The sequence below is a fragment of the Cucurbita pepo genome, chromosome LG01 (genome assembly GCF_002806865.2).
Source record: "Cucurbita pepo subsp. pepo cultivar mu-cu-16 chromosome LG01, ASM280686v2, whole genome shotgun sequence".
Classification (NCBI taxonomy): domain Eukaryota; kingdom Viridiplantae; phylum Streptophyta; class Magnoliopsida; order Cucurbitales; family Cucurbitaceae; genus Cucurbita; species Cucurbita pepo.
Genome location: NC_036638.1, coordinates 17,964,300 through 17,986,438, shown reverse-complemented (window position 1 = coordinate 17,986,438; position 22,139 = coordinate 17,964,300). Strand labels below are relative to the sequence as shown.

The following is a 22,139-nucleotide window of genomic DNA, read 5'->3' as shown; positions in this document are numbered from 1 at the left end:
ATGTTCGGTCCATATAAGAAGAGACGAGTTTGCAGTTCCTGAGTTGGCAGCTTCTACATTCTACGAAGTAACAAGCAACCAGAAGCACCAGCTTTCATTAACCAGTTCTAACATTATTAGTGTGTTTGAATCAACTTCCTAGGGGATCCTTCGAAGGGTAAAAATGTTTCCTCTTTCACTAGATATTGTGCTCACTGAAATTTCAATTTTATATTAATCATTATAAATTTAAAATTTAGCCTCTCAACTCTGTTTTTAAGATTTACTAATATATTGAATACAAAATTTGAGATTTCATGACTAAATAGATATAATTAACTGAACTTATAATTTAATAGGTAAGTTTAGAGAGATACCTGGCCCATGTTTCGGTGCTGGCAATGAAAATTATGACAGCAAACAAATCAAACTATTTTTATTTAGTCTAACAAATAAAATTAGGAAGTTGAGCCGTGCAGTGCTTCTTAAAATTTAAAGACGAAATAGAAGGTGAACCTCATCATTGCGGCTCGAAGGTTTCCCCAGGCGGTGGACGCCTCTTGTTAGCAAGCATTTGCTTTGTCTTTTCAAGGACGCCAAAAAATATAGCGCCTCCTAACCCTATCCACAGCACCCTTGGCCCTATCCCCTGCAACAAGGAATAGAATAGAGAGTGTCATAATTTATGGTTCATTTAGTCATAGAGCTGCATGAAAATTTTATTCTTTAAGGCTTCTGCAATCTACTTGCTTCCTAAAAATGGTTGAAAACGAGATCTCAATCTATCTACCATAATATGTTATTTATTGATATCACATCTTTTTAAAAGCCAAACACCGCTAGTAGATATTGTCTTATTTGGGTTTTTGCTTTCGGACTTTCCCTCAAGATTTTTAAAACGCGTCTACTAGGAAGAGGTTTCCACGCTCTTATAAAAGGTGTTTCGTTCTCCTCCCCAACAGATGTGGGATCTCACAATCCACCCCCTTTGAGGCCCAGCGTCCTTGCGTCCACTCCTTCGAGGCTCAGCCTTCTCACTGGCACATCACCCGGTGTTTGGCTTTGATACCATTTGTCATATATTGTCCTCTTTAGACTTTTCCTCTAGATTTTTAAAACGCGTATACTAGGGAGAGGTTTCCACACTTATAAAGGGTGTTTCGTTCTCCTCCCCAACCGATGTGGGATCTCACATAACCATTCACTATTCCATCATTTTAAATCTATCTACCAATATTAATCTATTTAATACAAATTCGAAATATAGATTTCTAGTTCTCACTTGCGCTCAAACAAATTGTTAGTCATCTTTTAAGCCTTCCCAAATAATTTTTTTTTTTCATGTGCCTCTTCCACAAAGACTAGTAGGGCCGTACATCAATAGTGACATCTAAATGGAACCGATTAAATAGTTAAAAATATTTTAGCTTTATCTATAATTTGAAAACAATAATTCCCTTCCTATCAGTAGGTCTGAAGAAAGAACAAACCTTTAAAAAGGCACGTGCTCCTTCTTCCCTCATTATAGTCCTACAACAATCATGAATACCTTGGTATTGGCTATTTGATCCCTGCGTAACATTAAAAGTTAAGAAAAGTGGGTCAACAATTGAGTTGGTTTTCCACCAAACAAAAAGTTGGAACAGCTCATGGATCAATACCTGAACCATTAATCTGGTTTTTATCACGTCAAGAGGAGTGGTTACGGCCCCACTAATAGCACCTACACAAGATAAAAATTGTTGGGGATAATATAATTAAGCGTGCATTTTCGACAAAATGAAATCATATACTATTTACCCACGACCTCTTAAGAGAGTTAAAATATATCATACATAAACTAACAATAGAGACAATAGCATAGTGGAATTTCAGCATATTTTTTCCGGAATTCTCATGGAAACACTTTGAACCAAAGAAGAAATAGTGTCATTCGATTATATACCAGCGAAAGCACCAATTATAGCAGTCTCAGGATCATCTGGATCTCTTTGCGCCTGCATTCAGGTGTATTCCATTCATTCACCATTAGCAAAATTATATATCGATCATGAAAGGTTAACAGTTCAACTTGGCATAAACAAGGGATAGAAAAGTAGAAGTCAATATTGGTTGACGGCATTCTTCCAATAGCCCAGTACTCTGAACTTCTTTAGTGGAATGTCGAAGAACACAAAGAAAACTTTACCTTCAGGAAGAACGAAAAGAAAACAACTCTACATTAAGTACTTGTAATCCATACGTGAACTTACCGCTAGCTTGTACCCTATCCTAAGTTGTTCGTAAATGCAGAACCGAATGGCATCAAATGGCAAATCTCGCAGTAAGAAAGATCCATACCCCTGAAAAATCAAACAAAGAAACAGGAAAATGTGTGCAAGTCTTTAACAATCGATATTTAATCTCAAGAAAATTAGACATCTTTTATGCAGTCAATTGGCAAGATATACATTGAAGAATGACATTATGAACACTCAGTATAAATAAAAATAGAATGACATTATGAACGCTCAGTAAAAATCAAAATGTTAGTAACAAAATGAATGTATTTTTACCGCATAAAGACCTCTAAAACCTTCCCTTGAAACAATAACGTGGACAGAATTCGATGCAGAAGCAAAGTGGCTAGTCTGCATCCTTTGCTTCACTACCTGGAGACGATGAACAAATAACAAGCTCAGCAGGAATGGACGGAGTACTGTAATAGATCAGCTAAGCATAACTACCTCTGTTGGCACGCGGATGAGCGAAGAAGCCACGCCTCCTATGAAACCTGCAGTCTGTACGTAGCTTGAACACCTATTAAATTAACAAATAAAAAGCTCTATCCAACATTCTGATGCAATAGTTCACTCTAAAATATCTTGAAAACAAAACCTCATGAAACTGACCGGTTTTTTTTTTTTTTTTTTTGCAGTAGTAAAATACCCAAAGTGGAACACCTGCCATGGATATGTGAGGTGAAACATGGTTGGTTGATAATCTTACCAAATGAGCTAAAGCATTGAGGTTTTCAGGGAGAGATATCAGCATTTTCTGTTTGGTAGGTTCATATACACCGACAAACATGGCAGTGGCACTGATAATAGTGAAATTATCAAACATTTAGCATAGACGTCATATGATGAGAAATACGAATAACTGCTGCATTTATGAACCAACTCTCACAATTTTAACACAACTCTTTGAATAAACTAATGGTGAACTATAACCGTAAGCGACTCAGTACAGATAGGACACTAAGCAAAAAAATGCTCCATAGTGAGAAATTCTGAAAGCAACAAGAGATGTTTTAAAAAAACTGGTTTTCACTCAAATGGATGAAAAGCATAGCCATTACAGGCCATAATATCAACATAAGAATAATAAATTAAAGATTATTTAAAGGTGTTTGTGGAAAAATAACAAGAAAATCAGGTTAAAAAGAAGACATTGAAACACGAAACACTCTCGTCTTTCATACAAACTAATGAATTTTTCAGTTTCTCATATCGCAAACTTTTGTATTCAAAATCACATTTGAGAAATACTTATGCCCAGTCCAAAATTGAGCCCTAAAGTTGCATTATCCAATATTCTAGCAGACGAGAAGATGAAAAATATCGGGAGTTAGGTACACTCACGGTAACATCCCAACAAGATTTGCAGCCAATCCAGAATAAAGTCCTTCGAGTACAATTTTCCCTCCTCCACGAACGGCCTATCAAAATCATTTTAGTATAATTTAGAAATCTGCAGGTGCTACACATTCAAAAGCCAACATATGACTAAACAAAGCAGGAAGAACCCTATTGTTGGTTCAGTGAGCATAAGATAATCAAATAAGCAGACAGGCATGGATGATGACTTGAGCAAGGGAATAAAATGCTTCAGAAATACCATTGTAGAGAGTGTATGGTGAATCATTCCAGGACAAATAGTTTCGGTTGAGATAAAAATAAAAATAAGTCTCCAAGAAACAGAGCGCTTGAATAGACGAAATAAGAGTACGGCATAAAATTTTAAGTGAACGAAGTAATTAGAACAACAGCAGGGACCAAAAATTTGAGGCTCGGAAGTTCTAGAGGAGCCTAAAAGATATTCACAGTCCAACTGGAAGTAACCCCCGCATATAAGGCTACCTGTAGACGAGTTTTTTGTTGAGGTTTATTGGGAGTGAGTGTCCCACATTGGTTAATTTAGTGGAAGATCATGGGTTTATAAGTGAGGAATACTAACTCCATTGGTATGAGGCCTTTTGGGGAAGCCCAAAGCAAAGCCATGAGAGCTTAGGCTCAAAGTGGACAATATCATACCATTGTGGAGAGTCGTGATTCCTAACATGGTATCAGAGCCATGCCCTAAACTTAACCATGTCAATAGAATCCTCAAATATCGAACAAAGAATTGTATTAACCATGTCAATAGAATCCTCAAATATCGAACAAAGAATTGTAAGCCTCGAAGGTGTAGTCAAAAGTGACTAAAGTGTTGAACAAAGGGTGTACTTTGTTCGAGGGCTCCAGAGAAAGGAGTCGAGCCTCGACTAAGGGGAGGCTTCTAGTGTACTTTGTTCGAGGGGAGGATTGTTGAGATTTATTGGGAGTGAGTGTCCCACATTGGTTAATTTAGTGGAAGATCATGGGTTTATAAGTGAGGAATACTAACTCCATTGAGAGCTTTAGGCTCAAAGTGGACAAAATCATACCATTGTGGAGAGTCGTGATTCCTAACATTTTTATGGTATCAATTGGATATAGAGCAGCTTCTACAACGAGACCAGCAGCACCTCCAGCTATGGCACCTTCTGCAAAAGTCCATAACAAAGGCAAACATAGATCCTATAAAATTGGAACACTCTTTGTAAACTTCAAGCATGACAAACAAGATCTTTGGCAACAAAGAACATTTGCAAACGAAGATATTAGAAGGGATCAATATAATGTTACTTAATCTGTTAGTGGTTGTATGAAATAATGTGGTAGATGAAACAAACTTTTAGAAGCCTTGGAGACCAAAGGGCCTAAAATCATGATGATTCAATAGGTCATTTGCATCACATAGATAGTGTTTCAAGGGGTTTGAAATGAATAATGCCTTCATACTATCAACCTAAGTTTAGCTGAACTAGTAAAAGAATATAATATCATTTACCAAAATATCAGCTAAAATTCTCAAAAAATAATACCTACCATACAAGGTACGTATAAAATCAAACTCCTTGTTCTCTCCGACATTAAATGTTGCAGAAACCTTGATGGCCTTATTATTAGCGTCATTCATCTTGTGTACCAAAACATCTGTAGAATAAATCAATTCTTCATTACAGACAGAACCAAAAGTAGGTTAAATTTAAATGGAAATAATACAAAAGTTAGATAAAATGTAGGAGCTTTAAAGAGATGAATGTCGTAGGCAAACAAAAAGTCTACAAAGCTTCTAGTCTCGAAGCTGAAAAATTATTGAATTTACTCGCAGGCGAGTAGTTAGTTCGAGATACAAAATCAGCTACAAGTTCTGACATGATTAGATCCAGAGTGCATGGACTTCTGAATCTCATTTTAAGTAACGGAAGCAACGAAACTGCAGCAAGAAGTCTCGAAGTTTTGACGAGCATTATTAATAATTTAGCTGTGGGCGAGAATCAAGCCAAAATTGACGATACGCAGCAGGAAGGAGCCTGAATCTCAGTTGACTAATCCAAAATAACTGAGAAACTAATGAGCTCCAAACTGAAATATACGGATCAGTAAAAGAACCTTCAGCAAGGAATTCCGAGTTCGTGGAAGAAATTTTACGTTTCAATATTACCGTAAAGTAGAAGTTCCTTCACGTCGTACTACTCCTATCAAAAGATAACAAAGTACTTCTACACCGCGTTCTTAAACAGTGCTACACTGACTACACTACTCCACGGTTAATTTCGTCGTCTACATTCTCTAAGCAACCACGAAATTCAAGTTCATCAAAATTGTTCCAGAAAAACATTACGAATACATCCTATTCGTGCCAAGGAAAATTCACAAAAAAAAAAAAAAAGAAAGAAAAAAACAACAACAACGCGTTAAACTTTTAGATAATTGACGGTGCGATACAAATTGAAGTGAAGAATAATCTCCCTGCAGATACTATCTCCTGGATAAATCATTACAGGAATGAGAGTGAAAAGTAAGCAAATATGAATTACTGTAGCGAAATTCCTGCTAGGAGGCAGAGAACGACGAGAATCAATGGCTGCTCGTCTGCTTCCGCCAATAACGAGTAGCAAATAAACGTCACAAATTCTTAAAGCAAGAAAGAAGATACTGAAATCAAACTAGAAAAGAGATCGAAGAAGAGGATGCCGTCGAAAATTACCTGGAGAATCTCTCATTCTGGCTGCCGCTTTCGGAGAGCGGAGACTGGGCGCGCCAAATCCAACTCAAATAAAGATAGAGGGCTTCACGGTCCATCGTCTCGTTAACGAAGCAAAATTAATTCTCGAAGGAAAAAAGAGAGGTTATGTTTTAGCTTTTAAATTTGCATCTATTTATACTAAGGGCGTATTTTGCTTTGAAATCGAATGTTGTTTTATTATTTCTAATTAATCATATTAAATTTTCGTAAAATATTATTTTTACCTACTTGAAAAAAAAATTAATACCAAAATTAAAATTAAAATTGTAGGATTTTAAAAAATAAAATCATTATTATTTTAATTTCATTCCTTTCGTTCAAATTTCAATTTTAAAAAAATACATAGTTTTAATATAAACGTTTCCCATCATAGTTTTCAAAACAAAATCTATATTTATTTATTTAATAAGACAATATTATTTAATTTATTTCAAAATTATATTTTTGTAAATTCAATAAAAAAAAATTAAATTCACGCTGATTTATAGAATGGTCATGCATTTATAATCATGAATATTATCTCCATTGGTATGAGGCCTTCCGGTAAGCCCAAAACAAAGTCATCAGAGTTTATGTTCAGAGTCGACAATATATCATACAATTGTGGAGAGTTGTGTTCGTCTAACAAACTCATTTTTGTTCTCTTGTATTCGTGATTTTTTATCTTTGTTGGCCATATGTTCGAGAACGTGAACGATGAACTAGATCGAGTTAGTATTTTTTTTATAATTAGTTTTTGGCTAATTTTTCCATATTTACAAAAGCGAGATCGAGAATAACTGTATTTCTCATAATTAATGCAAACATACCGTAAACAATTACAATGAGACAGCAATTAGTAACTCGATTTGGTTTGTACCTAGTCTTCCCGCACAACCCAATAGAAATAACTTCACTAGATCAATGAATGCATACACAAGATCTCATACAACTCAACTTCTCGAGCGGTCGCCCTTTTCCTCTGTTCCAAGTGAACTACTACCCGAGACACTGTTGAGCCTAACACTTCCCAGTTTCTTCACGAACCTCTTTTGTTTCGTAAAAAAATAATTATCTAATCTCACATAAATAAATTTATACCTTCAAATTTATTCTCACGCTCAATTTGACCAAATTCTGCCAAAGGGAACCAAACGAACATCAACACATCGTTTTAAGTTGCTATTATGTTGAGTTTTTATCAAATATTTTAACGGAATATTGTGATAAGAACAAAATTAAAATTAAAAAAATAATAATAATAGTATTTAAAAGAAATATATATATATATTTTTGATAATTTAGTCACGATTTTAATTAGTATTCATACATCCCTCGAAAATTTGGCTCAAATTTCGTTCCCACGTGATTAAATGGGAAAACTCCACGTGATCCAAAATTGAGCCAAACATCTAGAGGAGAAAAAGAAATAAATTTTTACTTTATTTAATTACGCAACAAAAATGAATGTCTTGTTGGCTCTTAGCATTTGGCAGTTTATAGGAAAGGAAACCAAACGAGGTCCGGCATTATTCATGCGCTTTACTTATCTCGTACCTTCCAACCTTTTCCAGCTCTCTTGAGAGCGACAATTCATAGGTCACCGTCACAGATACCCAATGGCTCAACGTGTTCGTCTCAAATCATGACACATTTCGACAGTGAGTCACCAATCGTATCGTCCGACCACTTCAACCTACGGGAACGTAATGGTTTGGCTTCGGCCCTTTTCTCCCGTTGTTCCCACGCGCCAGGTCCATTTCCCCTTTTATTTTATTTTATTATCATAGTATAAATTATGAATTTATTTTTATGGTTCGAAATAATCTTTATGGCTTTGTTCTTTATTTTCTAAAACTTATTTTTGTGGTTGTAATTATTAAAAAACCTAAAAAATAAATAATATGAAAACAAATGTAATTTTAAAATAATTTAACAAATTAAATTTATATGCTTACTAAATAAGTTAATAGTATATTGTATTAAAATGATATCCTTAGAATTTTAAATTATAATCAAATGTTTATTATTTTTATAAATTAGAAAGTTTAAATAGAAAAAGGTTATTATCGTGTTCGAATTTATAATTTATTATTTAATACAATAATTTTGATATAAACTTATTAGGTGGGGGAGAGGATTAATCCCAAAGTTCACACAAATATATAAGTTATTTTAGTCATATATGTATATATATTAAATATATAAAAATTTAGGGAACATAATTAAAAAGTTTAAAATCTTATTAGACAAAAACAGTTTTATATAGTTTAGGAATATATTAGATACTTATTATATACTTTATTAAATGTATTAGATACTTATTATATACTAAATTTAATTGAAATAATCTACTAGACATTTTTATATTTATATATTACTAAATTTACAATTTAACAAAACTATTATAAGATAAAATAAGCATGAACTCCCCAGACTAACTTTTATTTCCACTTCTACAATTTTAAATTAGTGAATATTGATTTTTTAAGTAAAAATCTGTAAATAATTCTATGTAATGATATTCATGATGGAAAATCATTCCCCATACCAAATTAAACTTTAATTATTAAAAAAAAAATCATTTTCTAACTTATTTTCTTAATTAAAATTAAATAGGTTAAGAATGAGATAGAAAATAGAATTGGGAAGATCTGTATTATCATCGATATTGATATCCTTTAAATAGGAGGAAAGAAGTACAAATGAGGAAAATATAAAATAATTAAATACTGAAAATATACTCTAAATTAAATCATTAATGGAAGAATATTAAGATATAATATATAAAATATATTTCATAAATAATATATCTCAACACTCCCCTCAAGTTGGAGAGTGTATGTTAATCACGTCCAACTTGTCTTTTAACTTGTTTTTACGGTAGGTCAATAACACCCAAGTTGTCTTTCACTCTTGTGTTCCCAGTAATGAAAATATCCGTAAAAAAATAGACCGTCTTTGATTGGTTTGCATTTTTAGACTTTCAATAAATTATTGAATTTACAGTAAATATGCAAAACCAAAAAAATAGACTGCCTTTGATTGGTTTGCATTTGTAGACTTTCAAGAAATTATTGAATTTTTAAGAAACATGCAAGACTCAGAAATAGACCGCAATGATTGACTCGAGGATTGATAACTTGTCCCATTTAATTTGATTTGGAACAAGTGAATATTCTCCCTCATCACTTCTTGGTCCATGCATATATGCTTTAGAAATAGACCGCAATGATTGACTCGAGTATTGATAACTTGTCCATTTAATTTGATTTGGAACAAGTGAATATCCTCCCTAATTACTTCTTGGTCCATGCATAAATGCTTTAGTGGATAATAACACCAAGATCAGTGCTTTGGATCACTTGAGAGGCTGTGAAAGAAAATACGAACATCTTGAATATGTCACCTTTGAGCTTGGTGAAAAATTTGAAGATGCTTATAACGTATTCTTGATATTGGATGATCGGCGTAAAGGCTTCACCGATTGAGTTAGGGTTTGGCTTTAGGTTTAATACTCCTCTTGGACTCAGAGTCCATGGGAGTATTAGGAATACCACGATCGGAGTTTTGATATTAGGAATATCAAAATCGATGCTCTGATACCATGTTAAGAATGAGATAGAAAATAGAATTGGAAAAGTCTGTATTATCATTGATATTGATATCCTTTAAATAGGATGCAAGAAGTACAAATGAGGAAAATACAAAATAATTAAATACTGAGAATAAAATAAAATATACTATAAATCAAATCATAAATGGAAGAATATTAAGATATAATATCTAAGATATATTCTATAAATAATATATCTCAACAAAATATCTAGAATAAATTTATCGTAAATTAATTTTATATATTTTGAGTATTTTTTAACTTATTTCTCATGAGTTAAATTTTTTTTAATTTAAAGTCGGTAAATATATATGTTGCATTAATGCCTCTTATTCTGTTTGTATATTAATCGAATATATTAAAGTTTAAGGTAATGTAAAATTATAAGAAAATAAGTGATTTTTTTTTAAAGCAAACAAAGTGTTATTTATAATAATTCCTAAAATTTATTAAAAACATATAAGACCAAACTATAGAAACTTCTAAATTTCACCCTAATTTTGTGGAATAAATGATAATAATAAAGCTTTTTAAAAACGAAAAAAAAAAAAAAAAAAAACAGGTATGAATGGTAGTCCGCATAGCCTGGCCATGGCATGCTTGTTCGTAATACATGCATACATAGGACAGTGGGGGGCCCACTTTTAGAATAGTGGGACCCACACGGATCCACCGGCCAGTAAAGGAAATCGAGATCGTCGACAAGAGATAAATTCCTCACATCGCAATAGGCCACGTCAGAAGGCAAGGGGAAGTCGAAAGATCCGTATTCTGTCCATATCTCGAGTTGCACTCCAATTGGCCGTTGCTCTTGCGGGACCCACTAAGAGCAAAATATCTAGAGATGCTTTGTGCTAGTGGCGACGTCAGGTGTCTACTAGGCGAAGATATTTTTGGGCTCTGACCGCGTATCCTGCCTGCCCATCATAGTGCTGCCCGTCTATCTGCCACGTGTCAAGAAAACTGTGGAGCACGTTCATACCTTTTCCACCGCCCATTGGCCAATGCCTTCTATCTCCTTCGTGGATTTGTTGCCTCCAAACCTAAAGCAGGAGGGAATTTATTTTGTTTTTTTAGTTATTAAATTTTAAAAATGTCAAATAAATTTATCTAATTTTTAAAATATTAAAATTATTTATCAACATGCTTAAACGAAAATTAAAAGTTTTAAAAATTAATTTTTAATGTTTAAAATTAAAAACAAAACTAAAACTAAATTTACAATTTAATATCGTGCTAAATGCAATAATCCATAATTATGAATTATACCCTCTTTTTATTTTATTTTTCACAAATCGTGATAAATAAAGGTTTAGTGTGCATTAGATAAGGAAATATATATATATATATATATATATATATATATATATATATATATAACAAGTTAGTTTTGTATCTTTATTTAAAGGCCAGACGAAGACAAAAAATATTCATATTTTATTAAATATATGTTATAAAACAAATCTCGTGGTTTATTACAAATTTTTAATTTTTTTTGGATAAAATTATGTCTAAAGTATTAAAAAATATATACATTATATATTAAATAGAATTACATTGATGAAATTCAATGTCAATTTAAAGAGGGAAGAGTCTTCTATTCCACGTACTTTAATAACTTTGAACTTTACACGGTTATCAAGAATATTCATTTTAAATAAATTACTTCAAATTTCTAAAATAACTGTATAAAACATATAACATAATTTGCTTCAAACTAGTGAATTTTTAAAATAAGAGATAAACGAACCATCCACAAAAAATAANAAAAAAAAAAAAAAAAAAAAAAAAAAAAAAAAAAAAAAAAAAAAAAAAAAAAAAAACTCTAAAATATTATAAATTCTTGAGTGAACAAGAAATATAATTTTAAATTTTTTATTTTTGGACAATTCTACATTCCACGAAAATTGTTCATTTGAATCAACGGTTCACGTGTAGATAGTTGTACATGTTGGATGATGAAAGTCCCACATCGGCTAATTTAGGGAATGATCATGGGTTTATAAACAAAGAATTATACTCTTCATTGGTACGAGACCTTTTGGGGAAGCCAAAAGCAAAGCCACGAGAGCTTATGCTGAAAGTAGACAATATCATACTATTGTGGAGAGTCGTGTTCGTCTAACATGGTATCAGAGCCATGCCCTAAACTTAATCGTGCAGATTGGTAAATCCTTGAATGTCAAACAAAGGATTCCAAACGAAAAATGAGTCGAGCCTCCTCGAAGGCCGTAAAAAATGACTAAGACTCCAAAGGAGTTGAGCCTCGATTAAGAAGAGGTGTTGGATGGGTTTATAAGTGAGGCCTTTTGGGGAAACCCAAAGTAAAGCCACGAGAGCTTATGTCGAGCCTCCCCTCCTCGAAGGCCGTCAAAAATGACTAAGACTCCAAAGGAGTCGAGCCTCGTTTATAAGTGAGGCCTTGTGGGGAAACTTTTGGGGAAACCCAAAGTAAAGCCACGAGAGCTTATGTCGAGCCTCCCCTCCTCGAAGGCCGTCAAAAATGACTAAGACTCCAAAGGAGTCGAGCCTCGTTTATAAGTGAGGCCTTGTGGGGAAACTTTTGGGGAAACCCAAAGTAAAGCCACGAGAGCTTATGTCGAGCCTCCCCTCCTCGAAGGCCGTCAAAAATGACTAAGACTCCAAAGGAGTCGAGCCTCGTTTATAAGTGAGGCCTTGTGGGGAAACTCAAAGCAAAGCCACAAGAGCTTATGTCGAGCCTTCCTCCTCGAAGGCCGTAAAAAATGACTAAGACTCCAAAGGAGTCGAGCCTCGATTAAGGGGAGGTGTTGGATGGGTTTATAAGTGAAGCCTTCTGGAAAACCCAAAGCAAAGCCACAATAGCTTATGCTCAAAGTAGACAATATTGTTTGCAGTACACATTGCTGCTTAAGTAGAAATGCCAATAAAAATACCAATAATCCATATATAATTATTTATTAAAATTTGATTATATCATAATTATAANACAAAAAAAAAAAAAAAAAAAAACCACATGGGATGGATGTGATGTGTAAGCATGGATGGGCATGGATGGTTCCTTACAATGGGCATCACGCGACACGGCGATTAGTCCCCAAGGCGAGAGGAAAATATCAGTGCCACGTAAGCAGCCAACTTAAGCCTAGAGCCCTGCTAAAGATCTGTCATATCTTCCTCCTCCCGTCTCTCTCTCTCTCTCTCTCCTCTCCTCTCGAACCAAAACTCAACCGCTGAAAATAATTCAGAAAAATTCGCTGCAATAATTTTTTTTTTCTTGTTCTTGTTGTAGAATCATAATCTCAGTTATTGCTGTAGTTTTTGCTTCCTCATCCATCGGAGTTTCTTAGTCAGCCGCCTGTTCTACTGAAAACGTCCAGGTTTCTGCTGTATTCTATATTGTTTCTCTCTGTTTTGTTCTTTTTTTTTTTTTCTTTTGTGTTCTTCATGTTCATCCGCGGTTGAGTTTTACGTGATGTATCTCTCACACTGTGTGGTTCATTTTTCTGCGTGGTTTTACATGACGTTCTCCGTCGAAATAGAATTCATCTGAAGATTTTGTGAGAATCTTTGGTTATTGTTATAAATGTGTGTTTACTGGTTTATTTTTCGTAAGTTTTGGGTTATTTCGGTTCATATAGATGAATTTTGGGGTATTCGGTTCTTATTTTTAGTATTGTTTGATCTCATGATGTATTCTCTGATTATTTGGCTCTATCTCTACAGAAACCAGGTTTTGCGTGGTTTTCTTGTAACTTTGAAGACTTCTGGTAGCTCTGGAGCGAAATCGAACGTTCTGAGCCAGTCATACTCGTAAAATTTCTTTGACGGAGCTGCCTCCGTTGCCTTGATTTTCAGTTTTTTTGTTTTTGTTTTTTTTTTTTGTTTTGTTTCAAATTTGCTATCGAAGTTGAGTGCCGATTTGGGATGTTGAGTTTCGATATTTTGATTCTTGACTGGTAGCGGTGTTTTGGATGCTAAAGCTTGAGGGACCATCTTTTGGATGGTACATGAGAAACTGGCGAAATTGTAGGCTGCTCCCAGTGAATACTTGAGAAGTAGACTCTGTTTTGTTCTATATGATGGCTAGTTCATCTGAAAGGTGGATAGATCGTCTCCAGTTTTCGTCCTTGTTTTGGTCTCCACCTCGAGATGAGCAACAAAGAAAGGTGAGCCAGTTTTCCATGTCTCCTTCTAATTCTGTTGAATCCTTCAAATTTTCAAGATTATGTAAATTATATTGCCTCCTCGTTAGTTTTTGTTTGTTTAAACCTGGGAAAATGGTTAGATCTTGGAATATGCTCAGATTGGATAATTATCTGCTCTGTTCATATATTTTACTTTTGCATAAGCATCTCTCTCTTTAATATATTTTCGCATACTTGTATCTATCCCTAAAAACACTAATATTATGAACCACAGTCATTTTTGTTTTCATATTTGAGTATCTTTTCAAAGAAAAATGTAAGAAACAACAAATATATCTTTTACATACTATACCAAGTTTACGTTATTGTTAATCTGTAAATTACATGTCGAATGCTTTAAGATATCACTCAACTTTCCCATGAATCAATTATATTTACTTTCATCACGACGAAAACTTACACATGCTCTCTTACATCCTGGCATTCAGGCTGAAATCACTACTTATGTCGAGTGCTTGGGTCAGTTCACATCAGAACAATTTCCAGAGGATATTGCAGAGGTTTTTCTCGCACTTATTTCTACACAAATATTTCGTTTTAGAGAAATACACTCTAATCATACTGACATGGAGGAGAAATCCTATGTTTTGTGGATCTAGTTTTTATGAGTTTAGCTTATTGATGTGCACTCTTGCTGCAGTTAATCCGTAGCCACTATCCATGGAAGGAAAAGCGTCTTATTGATGATGTTTTAGGTAAGGACCAACCTGCCTTATCATTAGTCGTTTGTTGATCATTTCATTGCCATTATACGTCTATGAGTGAGTACTAAATAATTGTCTTTTATCGTTGAAAACAATGTCCAGCAACTTTTGTTCTTCATCATCCGGAACATGGGCATGCTGTTATTCTTCCAATTATTTCTTGTATCATTGACGGTACGGTGGCGTACTGCAAGAGCGGTTCTCCCTTTTCGTCTTTTATATCCTTATTTTGCCCCGACACAGAGGTAAGTTTAAATGAGAACCTCCTACGTTATCTCTCTTTTGAGCTTGGGATAGACTCAAAGTTGTGTGGTGGCTCATATATGCTGTTTTCTTCAGAATGATTATTCTGAACAGTGGGCTATGGCATGTGGTGAGATATTGAGAATTTTGACTCATTATAATCGTCCCATATATAAGACGGAACAACAGAATATGGAAGGAGAAAGAAGTGGTTGTGACAACCATGCAACAAGTAGTGACTCAAGTAATGTGCCACCCAGCCAGACACCTTTAAATCAGGATAGGAAGCCCTTAAGGCCCCTATCCCCATGGATTACTGACATACTGCTTGCGGCACCTCTAGGCATTAGAAGCGACTACTTCCGTTGGTAAGTGGTTATGTTACATGTTTTACTATTTACATCAACGTAAATAGAGTACCCTGGAAACCAATTTTGAATCCATATTTATTTGGATGGTCTAAATTATAGGGTCACATTTGATTCGTGTTCTGATATGGTTACTTTTGTTTAGTTCAAAAGAGTTTGATTCTATTCGGAAGAAAAGAAATACTGTCTTAACTGTTGAAGTCAATTGATGCTATAAACACGATCATATTGGTCTCACTTTCTGATGGATTATTTCACATGATCTTACTATGGTTTTCTGTTCGACAGGTGTAGTGGTGTTATGGGTAAATATGCTGCCGGAGAACTAAAGCCGCCTACAACTGGTTTGTTCATTACCCTTTTTTTATTTATTGATGTTACCCTTTTTTCCATCCAATGTCTGATAAATTTAACATATAAGCATTGCCTAATATTCCATATTGAGAGAAGGACTCTAGAATGCTATCTTTTTTCCTTTTTTTTTTTTTTCTTTCTTAGCTACATCTCGTGGGTCTGGAAAGCATCCGCAACTTGTACCATCAACCCCAAGGTGGGCTGTTGCTAATGGCGCTGGCGTTATATTAAGTGTATGTGATGAAGAAGTTGCTCGTTATGAGACTGCCACTTTAACAGCAGCAGCTGTACCTGCACTTTTGCTTCCTCCGCCAACTACAGCTTTGGATGAGCATCTAGTTGCTGGGCTACCTGCTTTGGAGCCTTATGCGCGTTTATTTCACAGGTCGAATTCCAATTCAAAAGAAAGAAAATGAAGCTTTTGAATCTTTTCAACTTAGCCTCAATGGATACTCATATATTCTTTACGTAGGTATTATGCTATTGCTACTCCAAGTGCAACTCAAAGACTTCTTCTGGGGCTTTTAGAAGCACCTCCTTCATGGGCTCCTGATGCACTTGATGCAGCTGTTCAGCTTGTAGAACTCCTTCGGGCTGCTGAAGACTACGCATCTGGAATAAGAGTAAGCTAGTTTTAGTGATCATGTTGTTATTTTTCTTGACATAATTTCCTTTTCCTTTTAGTTTCAGTATTGAATGATCATTGAAAATAGTTATCACAGACGCAAACTAATTGAGAAAAATAACACTGCCACTCTCTTTCTTGAAGTTCTGCTTCATGTATTCTTCGCTCACAAATTTAGGACGGAAGTAATGTTGGATGGGGAAAAAAACAGGTTATCCAAGAATGTTGTGAACACCTACATAAAACAACATTATTGTCTTTTGTACTTAAATTTGCAGACTTCGTAGAATCTAAGATTAGGCAAATGTAATTAAGCACATAATAACTAATTTTATTAAAAAAATATGGTGCCCATCCATAACTGCATTGAACCCAACTGCAGGGTTTGTTCCTCACAAGAAAAAGATTTAAATGTTGAAGTGGTATAGATATGGTTCGTCTCGCATGCTTGCGTAGTTGGTAAACAGGTATACATAATTACTGAATTCCAGGAATTGTCTCCTGTAGATGGAAAGATTATATGCTGTTTGTAATTGATTGGTTAACGAATCTCCCATACGTATATATTATTTTCTTCTTTAACTCATTTTTTATGGATAAAATATGATACAGTGGCTAATGGAATGGTCATGTTTCTGATTCATCAATATTCTTACTGGATTTTTCCTGCAGCTACCTAGGAACTGGATGCATTTGCATTTCTTGCGTGCGATAGGAACTGCAATGTCAATGCGAGTGGGCATTGCTGCTGATGCAGCTGCAGCATTACTTTTCCGCATACTCTCCCAGCCTGCATTGCTTTTTCCTCCTTTGAGGCAAGTTGAGGGAGATGAAATTCAACATGAACCATTAGGCGATTATATATCATCCTACCAGAGACAGGTACCTCTTAATCAACCCTTAAGAGCTGGCTGCACTTAAACAAAAATATAAGCTAGGATGTTATGAATGTTCTTGTGTTACAATTATATCATCTAACATTCAAGCCATATTGGTTTATGCCAGATAGAAGTGCCAGCGGCAGAAGCAACGATTGAAGCGACTGCCCAAGGGATTGCATCCATGCTTTGTGCCCATGGCCTGGAAGTTGAATGGAGAATCTGTACCATTTGGGAAGCTGCTTATGGCTTGATTCCGTTAAGTTCTTCTGCAGTTGATCTTCCAGAAATCGTTGTTGCAACGCCACTACAACCACCCCTATTATCATGGAATTTGTACATACCACTTCTTAAAGTCCTTGAATATCTTCCTCGTGGTAGTCCATCCGAAGCATGTTTGATGAAGATATTTGTCGCTACTGTAGAAGCAATTCTTCAAAGAGCATTTCCATCCGAGTCTTCAACAGAGCGTACAAGGAGACTCAAATATCTTTCTGGAATTGGATCTGCCTCTAAAAACCTTTCTAAATCTGAGCTCCGGATGATGGTTCACTCTCTTTTCTTAGAATCTTGTGCTTCTGAAGAGCTTGCTTCACGCTTACTTTTTGTTGTGTTAACCGTTTGTGTTAGTCATGAAGCTCAGTCAAACGGGAGAAAGAAAAGAAGAAGTGATAGTGGTAACTTTCAGGAAGAAAGGCTCGAGCAAAATCAAGACACTTCCAGTGAAAGAAGAGAAACAAAAAGTAGGATGAATAAACAAGGAGCTGTATCAGCTTTTGATTCTTATGTTCTTGCTGCTGTTTGTGCTCTTTCTTGTGAATTGCAGCTGTTTCCATTGATGTCACGAGGAAGGAAGCATTTGCGTTTTAAAGGCTTGCAAGATGTTGCCAAGTTGGTCAAAATAAATGGATCTTCTTTTGAACTTCAAAGTAGCATTGACTCAGCAATTCGCCATACTCATAGAATCTTATCAATTTTGGAGGCTCTTTTCTCTCTAAAGCCTTCATCTCTAGGAACGTCCTGGAGCTACAGTTCAAATGAAATAGTCGCTGCAGCTATGGTTGCTGCTCATGTTTCAGAACTATTTCGACGGTCAAGAGCTTGCATGCATGCCATCTCTGTTTTGATGCGGTGCAAGTGGGACAAAGAAATTTACACCCGGGCATCATCGCTGTACAACCTCATTGACATTCACAGCAAAGCTGTTGCATCTATTGTCAATAGGGCTGAGCCATTAGAAGTGCATTTGGTGTCTGCACCAATTTCTGAATACTCTCGCGTATCTTCAGCAGGCCAAAAGCCAACTCAACTAGATGATCATGTTTACTGTGAGACTGGTCAGCAGTCTATCCCTAAATGTGAAGAGCAATGCCATGTTACAGCGAAACCTTCATTCGAAAGATCATCAGATTCAAATATTGACTTGGAAAATACGTTAGGCAAACGTATCGCGAGTTTCCAGTTAGATGCTTCTGAACTGGCAAATTTTCTCACAATTGATAGGCACATAGGATTCAATGGATGTGCACAAATTCTTTTGAGATCAGTGTTAGCAGAGAAGCAAGAGTTATGCTTCTCTGTTGTTTCACTTCTATGGCACAAGTTAATCGCGACACCCGAAACTCAACCAAGTGCAGAGGGCACGTCTGCCCAACAGGGATGGAGACAGGTAAGCTAATTGTTGCCTTCTTTCTGCCCATTATATTTCTGGTTTAAGTATTGAGAGATCATAAGGCAGATGAATTCTTCTTTGCCATGTTAAAAATCACCCCAAACATGTCTTTAATCATTCAAAATTATTTTTTTGTCGTATGAAAAATGTATTTTAAAGTGTAAAACCAAACATTAAAGGATTATATGAAAACCACTCATAAACTAATCATCTGCCCTCCATATTAAATGATATTTTTTAATGCATAAATTATAGTCAACTGTTTATTTTGATCTTGCTTTAATTTTATAGGTAGTTGATGCACTATGCAATGTTGTATCTGCATCCCCGGCAAAAGCAGCTGCAGCTGTTGTGCTCCAGGTCTATTTTCTATTCAACCTGCTCGTTATTTCAATTTATTTTTATATTCTTTTCATTAAAACTCTCTTGATTCCTGTTCTTACTTGGTAAATAAATACGTTAATTTCATTAATTTATAGAAATTGCAAACTGATGATGAATGCCATTTTCAATGTAGCCAAAGATGTGTGTCTAGAGACAAAAGATTTCTTAAAATATTTTTCGTTTTTGAGGAGGTCTAATCAAGATGGTGCTTGAAGTGGCTTTATCTCTGTTGATTGCTTCATCTATTATAAGTACTTCTCTTGCTTTCTTGGATTGCAGGCTGATAGAGAATTCCAGCCTTGGATTGCTAAAGATGATAATCAAGGGCAGAAGATGTGGAGGGTCAATCAGCGGATCATCAAATTGATTGTTGAACTCATGAGAAACCATGATATACCGGAATCATTAGTAACTTTAGCAAGCGCATCTGACCTTCTTTTACGTGCTACAGATGGATTGCTGGTAGATGGAGAAGCTTGCACTTTGCCCCAACTGGAGGTGATATTAAAATCTGACCTTAAAAGTTTCTTGACTTAACATAGGCTTCTAGAGGGAAAGTTTAAAAAGTGAAAGCAATCTAGTCTTTAAGGAAGAAAAATGAGTGAGATGCTGAGGGAGGGAAGAACTTAGCTATCTACTGGTGCTAACTTCTTATTTATGTGGACAGCTCCTAGAAGCAACAGCTCGAGCAGTTCGTCCGGTGCTGGAGTGGGGAGAATCTGGGTTGTCGATCGCCGATGGTCTAGCCAACCTTTTGAAGGTAATATCTTTCCACTTCTCAAGTGTTCTCAAATGCATTCTGATTTGAGTAAACAGGAGAAGACATTTAGACCAGTCAAATTTATTATGCCTCTGAAATCAGAAACCATAACGCCACTTGTCGATTAACGACACATTGATCGAAATGATTTTGTCCATACAGTGTCGTCTACCAGCTACGGTTTGGTGCCTTTCTCACCCGAGTGCACATGTTCGTACTTTGAGTACATTGGTTCTTCGCGATATTTTGCAAACAGGTTCAGATATCGGTAGATTTAAACCGAAGAACATAAACGGTGTCCACGGTCCATCTTATCAGTACTTCAATAAAGAACCTATTAACTGGAAAGCTGACCTTGAACAGTGCTTGACCTGCGAAGCTCGTAGTCGACTTGTAACCGGATTGCCAATCGATATTCTACATGTTGCTGCCAAAGAATTAGGCTGCTCCATTTCTTTGTGAAATTAACTAAGCTTTTAGTACCAAATTTACTCGGACAACAAGCGAGAGGGCCTACATAGAGAAATCGTAAGTATCGATTGATTTGAAAGAAACAGGTTTCTTATTAGCTATTGCTAATTTTTCTCATTCTGTTTGAAAAGTAAGATCTCATAATGTCATTATAGTTCCTTATTCTGGTCAGAGGTTGGTACTTTTCATATGATGAGATGATCATGTACAGTAACACTATGACAGGGCAACCAAGTCTCACCTATCTTGTTATCCAGTTGTGTCGGTTTTTTTACGTTATAAACCCGTCGTATTTCAGTGATTGGTCTAGCTCATGTAATTTGGCTCTTTCTTACATGAAATGAGTTAAGAGTATCTTGAACTTGCAGGGATTTCATCTACTGTGGTTCTTGTTTCTCTAGGTAAGTGCATATGTTACCCCCATTTGATTCCTAGTTATTATCGACCCGGTCGGTTTTGCAGCTACGAAAAGTAAGGGTTTTCAGGTTCATATATTTTGTTCATGCCATGCTGTCGTTAGACGTGTTGATTTGTCTACATTTAGTTCAACCAATGAGGCTATCGATAGGAAGGCCGACCTCGGCTGCCACACGACCCTGACATTTGGTGCCCTTCTCTTCTTCGAGTCGAGGTGTACACTTTTGAAGCTAACCATCAGCCCGAAGCAGGCAAGGCGATTGGACTTGTAAGTAGTGTTTACCAGGTTTTGCCAATTTGCTGAAACCTATGAGATATGAAATGAGTCATATTTGTACCATGTGTTAGTCTCTACTTTAATTATGACACTAAAAAGTAATTAAATCTTAACCAACTTAGTATATGTATGTAGATAGATAGAGTATTTATTATAATATTATTATTCTTTTGAAACCATTAAAATGATATTCTAGTTTTAAGAAAAAAATTACTTTTTTTTACCTTAATATTGAGCTTATTAGATATTTCATATTAAAATTCGAAGTTGGTCGAGATGAGTTCAGCTTTATGTTGGAAAACCAATCCATTAATGAATTGGAAATTAGGTAAGAAATCAGTTTTAATAAATGAAAATTTAAATTCAATTCACTAAGAGTAAACAAACATAATTTTTATGTAATATATTTGTATTGTATATATTTTTTTAATTCTATATTAGATAAGCTTAGAGTAAATGGACTTAAATACTTAAATATTAAAGATTAGGGCGATAATGAAAATATTACTTAAATATTAAAGATTAGGGCGATAATGAAAATATTAAAAGTATAGAGGCTTAATTTAAGTTTATACTCAAATATTAAAGATTAGGGCGATAATGAAAGTATTAAAAGTATAGAGGCTTAATTTAAGTTTACATTAATTTGAGTAAAAATAACCGTTCAATCTATTTGTTATGAAGTTTTTAGTGACGAAAAATAGTTTATGTCTCAAATTTTATATTTAAAATATAAAAATTAAGCAATTGGAGTAATGTTAGAAGATAAAAAATTTGCTAATCTCATTAATTTGACGTTGGAACGCATCTATATACATATAAAAATTCATACATGATTTTTAAATAAAAC

The 22,139-nt window shown here is 34.9% G+C and overlaps 2 protein-coding genes across 5 annotated transcripts; one reads left to right on the top strand and one right to left on the bottom strand.

Moving 5' to 3' along the window:
• Positions 1–35: 35 nt before the first annotated feature.
• LOC111796937 (S-adenosylmethionine carrier 1, chloroplastic/mitochondrial-like) lies at positions 36–6,436 on the bottom strand. 3 transcript variants are annotated; one of them, XM_023679765.1, is made up of 14 exons: positions 6,316–6,436; positions 5,151–5,258; positions 4,695–4,765; positions 4,101–4,112; positions 3,603–3,679; positions 2,968–3,058; positions 2,706–2,759; positions 2,535–2,630; positions 2,232–2,321; positions 1,925–1,976; positions 1,641–1,702; positions 1,470–1,550; positions 496–628; positions 36–60 (listed from the first exon to the last, which is right to left on the bottom strand). In XM_023679765.1, the coding sequence occupies exons 1-13, from the start codon at positions 6,329–6,331 to the stop codon at positions 500–502; spliced, it is 939 nt and encodes a 312-aa protein (XP_023535533.1). In that variant the 5' UTR covers positions 6,332–6,436; the 3' UTR covers positions 36–60; positions 496–499. The 3 variants fall into 3 exon arrangements, with proteins under 3 accessions (XP_023535533.1, XP_023535528.1, XP_023535541.1); XM_023679760.1 differs by lacking the exon at positions 36–60 and having other exon boundaries at positions 298–628; XM_023679773.1 differs by lacking the exons at positions 36–60; positions 4,101–4,112; positions 4,695–4,765; positions 5,151–5,258; positions 6,316–6,436 and adding an exon at positions 3,859–4,091 and having other exon boundaries at positions 298–628.
• Positions 6,437–13,100: 6,664 nt separating this feature from the next.
• On the top strand, positions 13,101–21,415 carry LOC111796917 (protein GIGANTEA-like). 2 transcript variants are annotated; one of them, XR_002815440.1, is made up of 17 exons: positions 13,101–13,308; positions 13,655–13,741; positions 13,892–14,097; positions 14,565–14,636; positions 14,777–14,831; positions 14,943–15,085; positions 15,180–15,451; positions 15,740–15,795; positions 15,950–16,190; positions 16,278–16,428; positions 17,103–17,312; positions 17,436–18,977; positions 19,272–19,340; positions 19,644–19,862; positions 20,032–20,124; positions 20,287–20,652; positions 20,964–21,415. XR_002815440.1 is itself a non-coding variant. In XM_023679725.1 (16 exons), the coding sequence occupies exons 3-16, from the start codon at positions 14,008–14,010 to the stop codon at positions 20,584–20,586; spliced, it is 3,513 nt and encodes a 1,170-aa protein (XP_023535493.1). In that variant the 5' UTR covers positions 13,101–13,308; positions 13,655–13,741; positions 13,892–14,007; the 3' UTR covers positions 20,587–21,352. The 2 variants fall into 2 exon arrangements, 1 of the variants encoding a protein (XP_023535493.1); XM_023679725.1 differs by having other exon boundaries at positions 20,287–21,352.
• Positions 21,416–22,139: the final 724 nt, after the last annotated feature.

Coding starts and splice junctions, on each gene's coding strand:
- LOC111796937 (XM_023679765.1), bottom strand. Junction 2,322..2,534: donor GTTTTAGAGGTCTTTATGCG/GTAAAAATACAT, acceptor TTGATTTTTCAG/GGGTATGGATCTTTCTTACT. Junction 629..1,469: donor GAGCACGTGCCTTTTTAAAG/GTTTGTTCTTTC, acceptor TCCTTGTTGCAG/GGGATAGGGCCAAGGGTGCT.
- LOC111796917 (XM_023679725.1), top strand. CDS start 14,008: ATGATGGCTAGTTCATCTGAAAGGTGGATAGATCGTCTCCAGTTTTCG. Junction 15,796..15,949: donor ACTAAAGCCGCCTACAACTG/GTTTGTTCATTA, acceptor TTTCTTTCTTAG/CTACATCTCGTGGGTCTGGA. Junction 16,191..16,277: donor TATGCGCGTTTATTTCACAG/GTCGAATTCCAA, acceptor TTCTTTACGTAG/GTATTATGCTATTGCTACTC.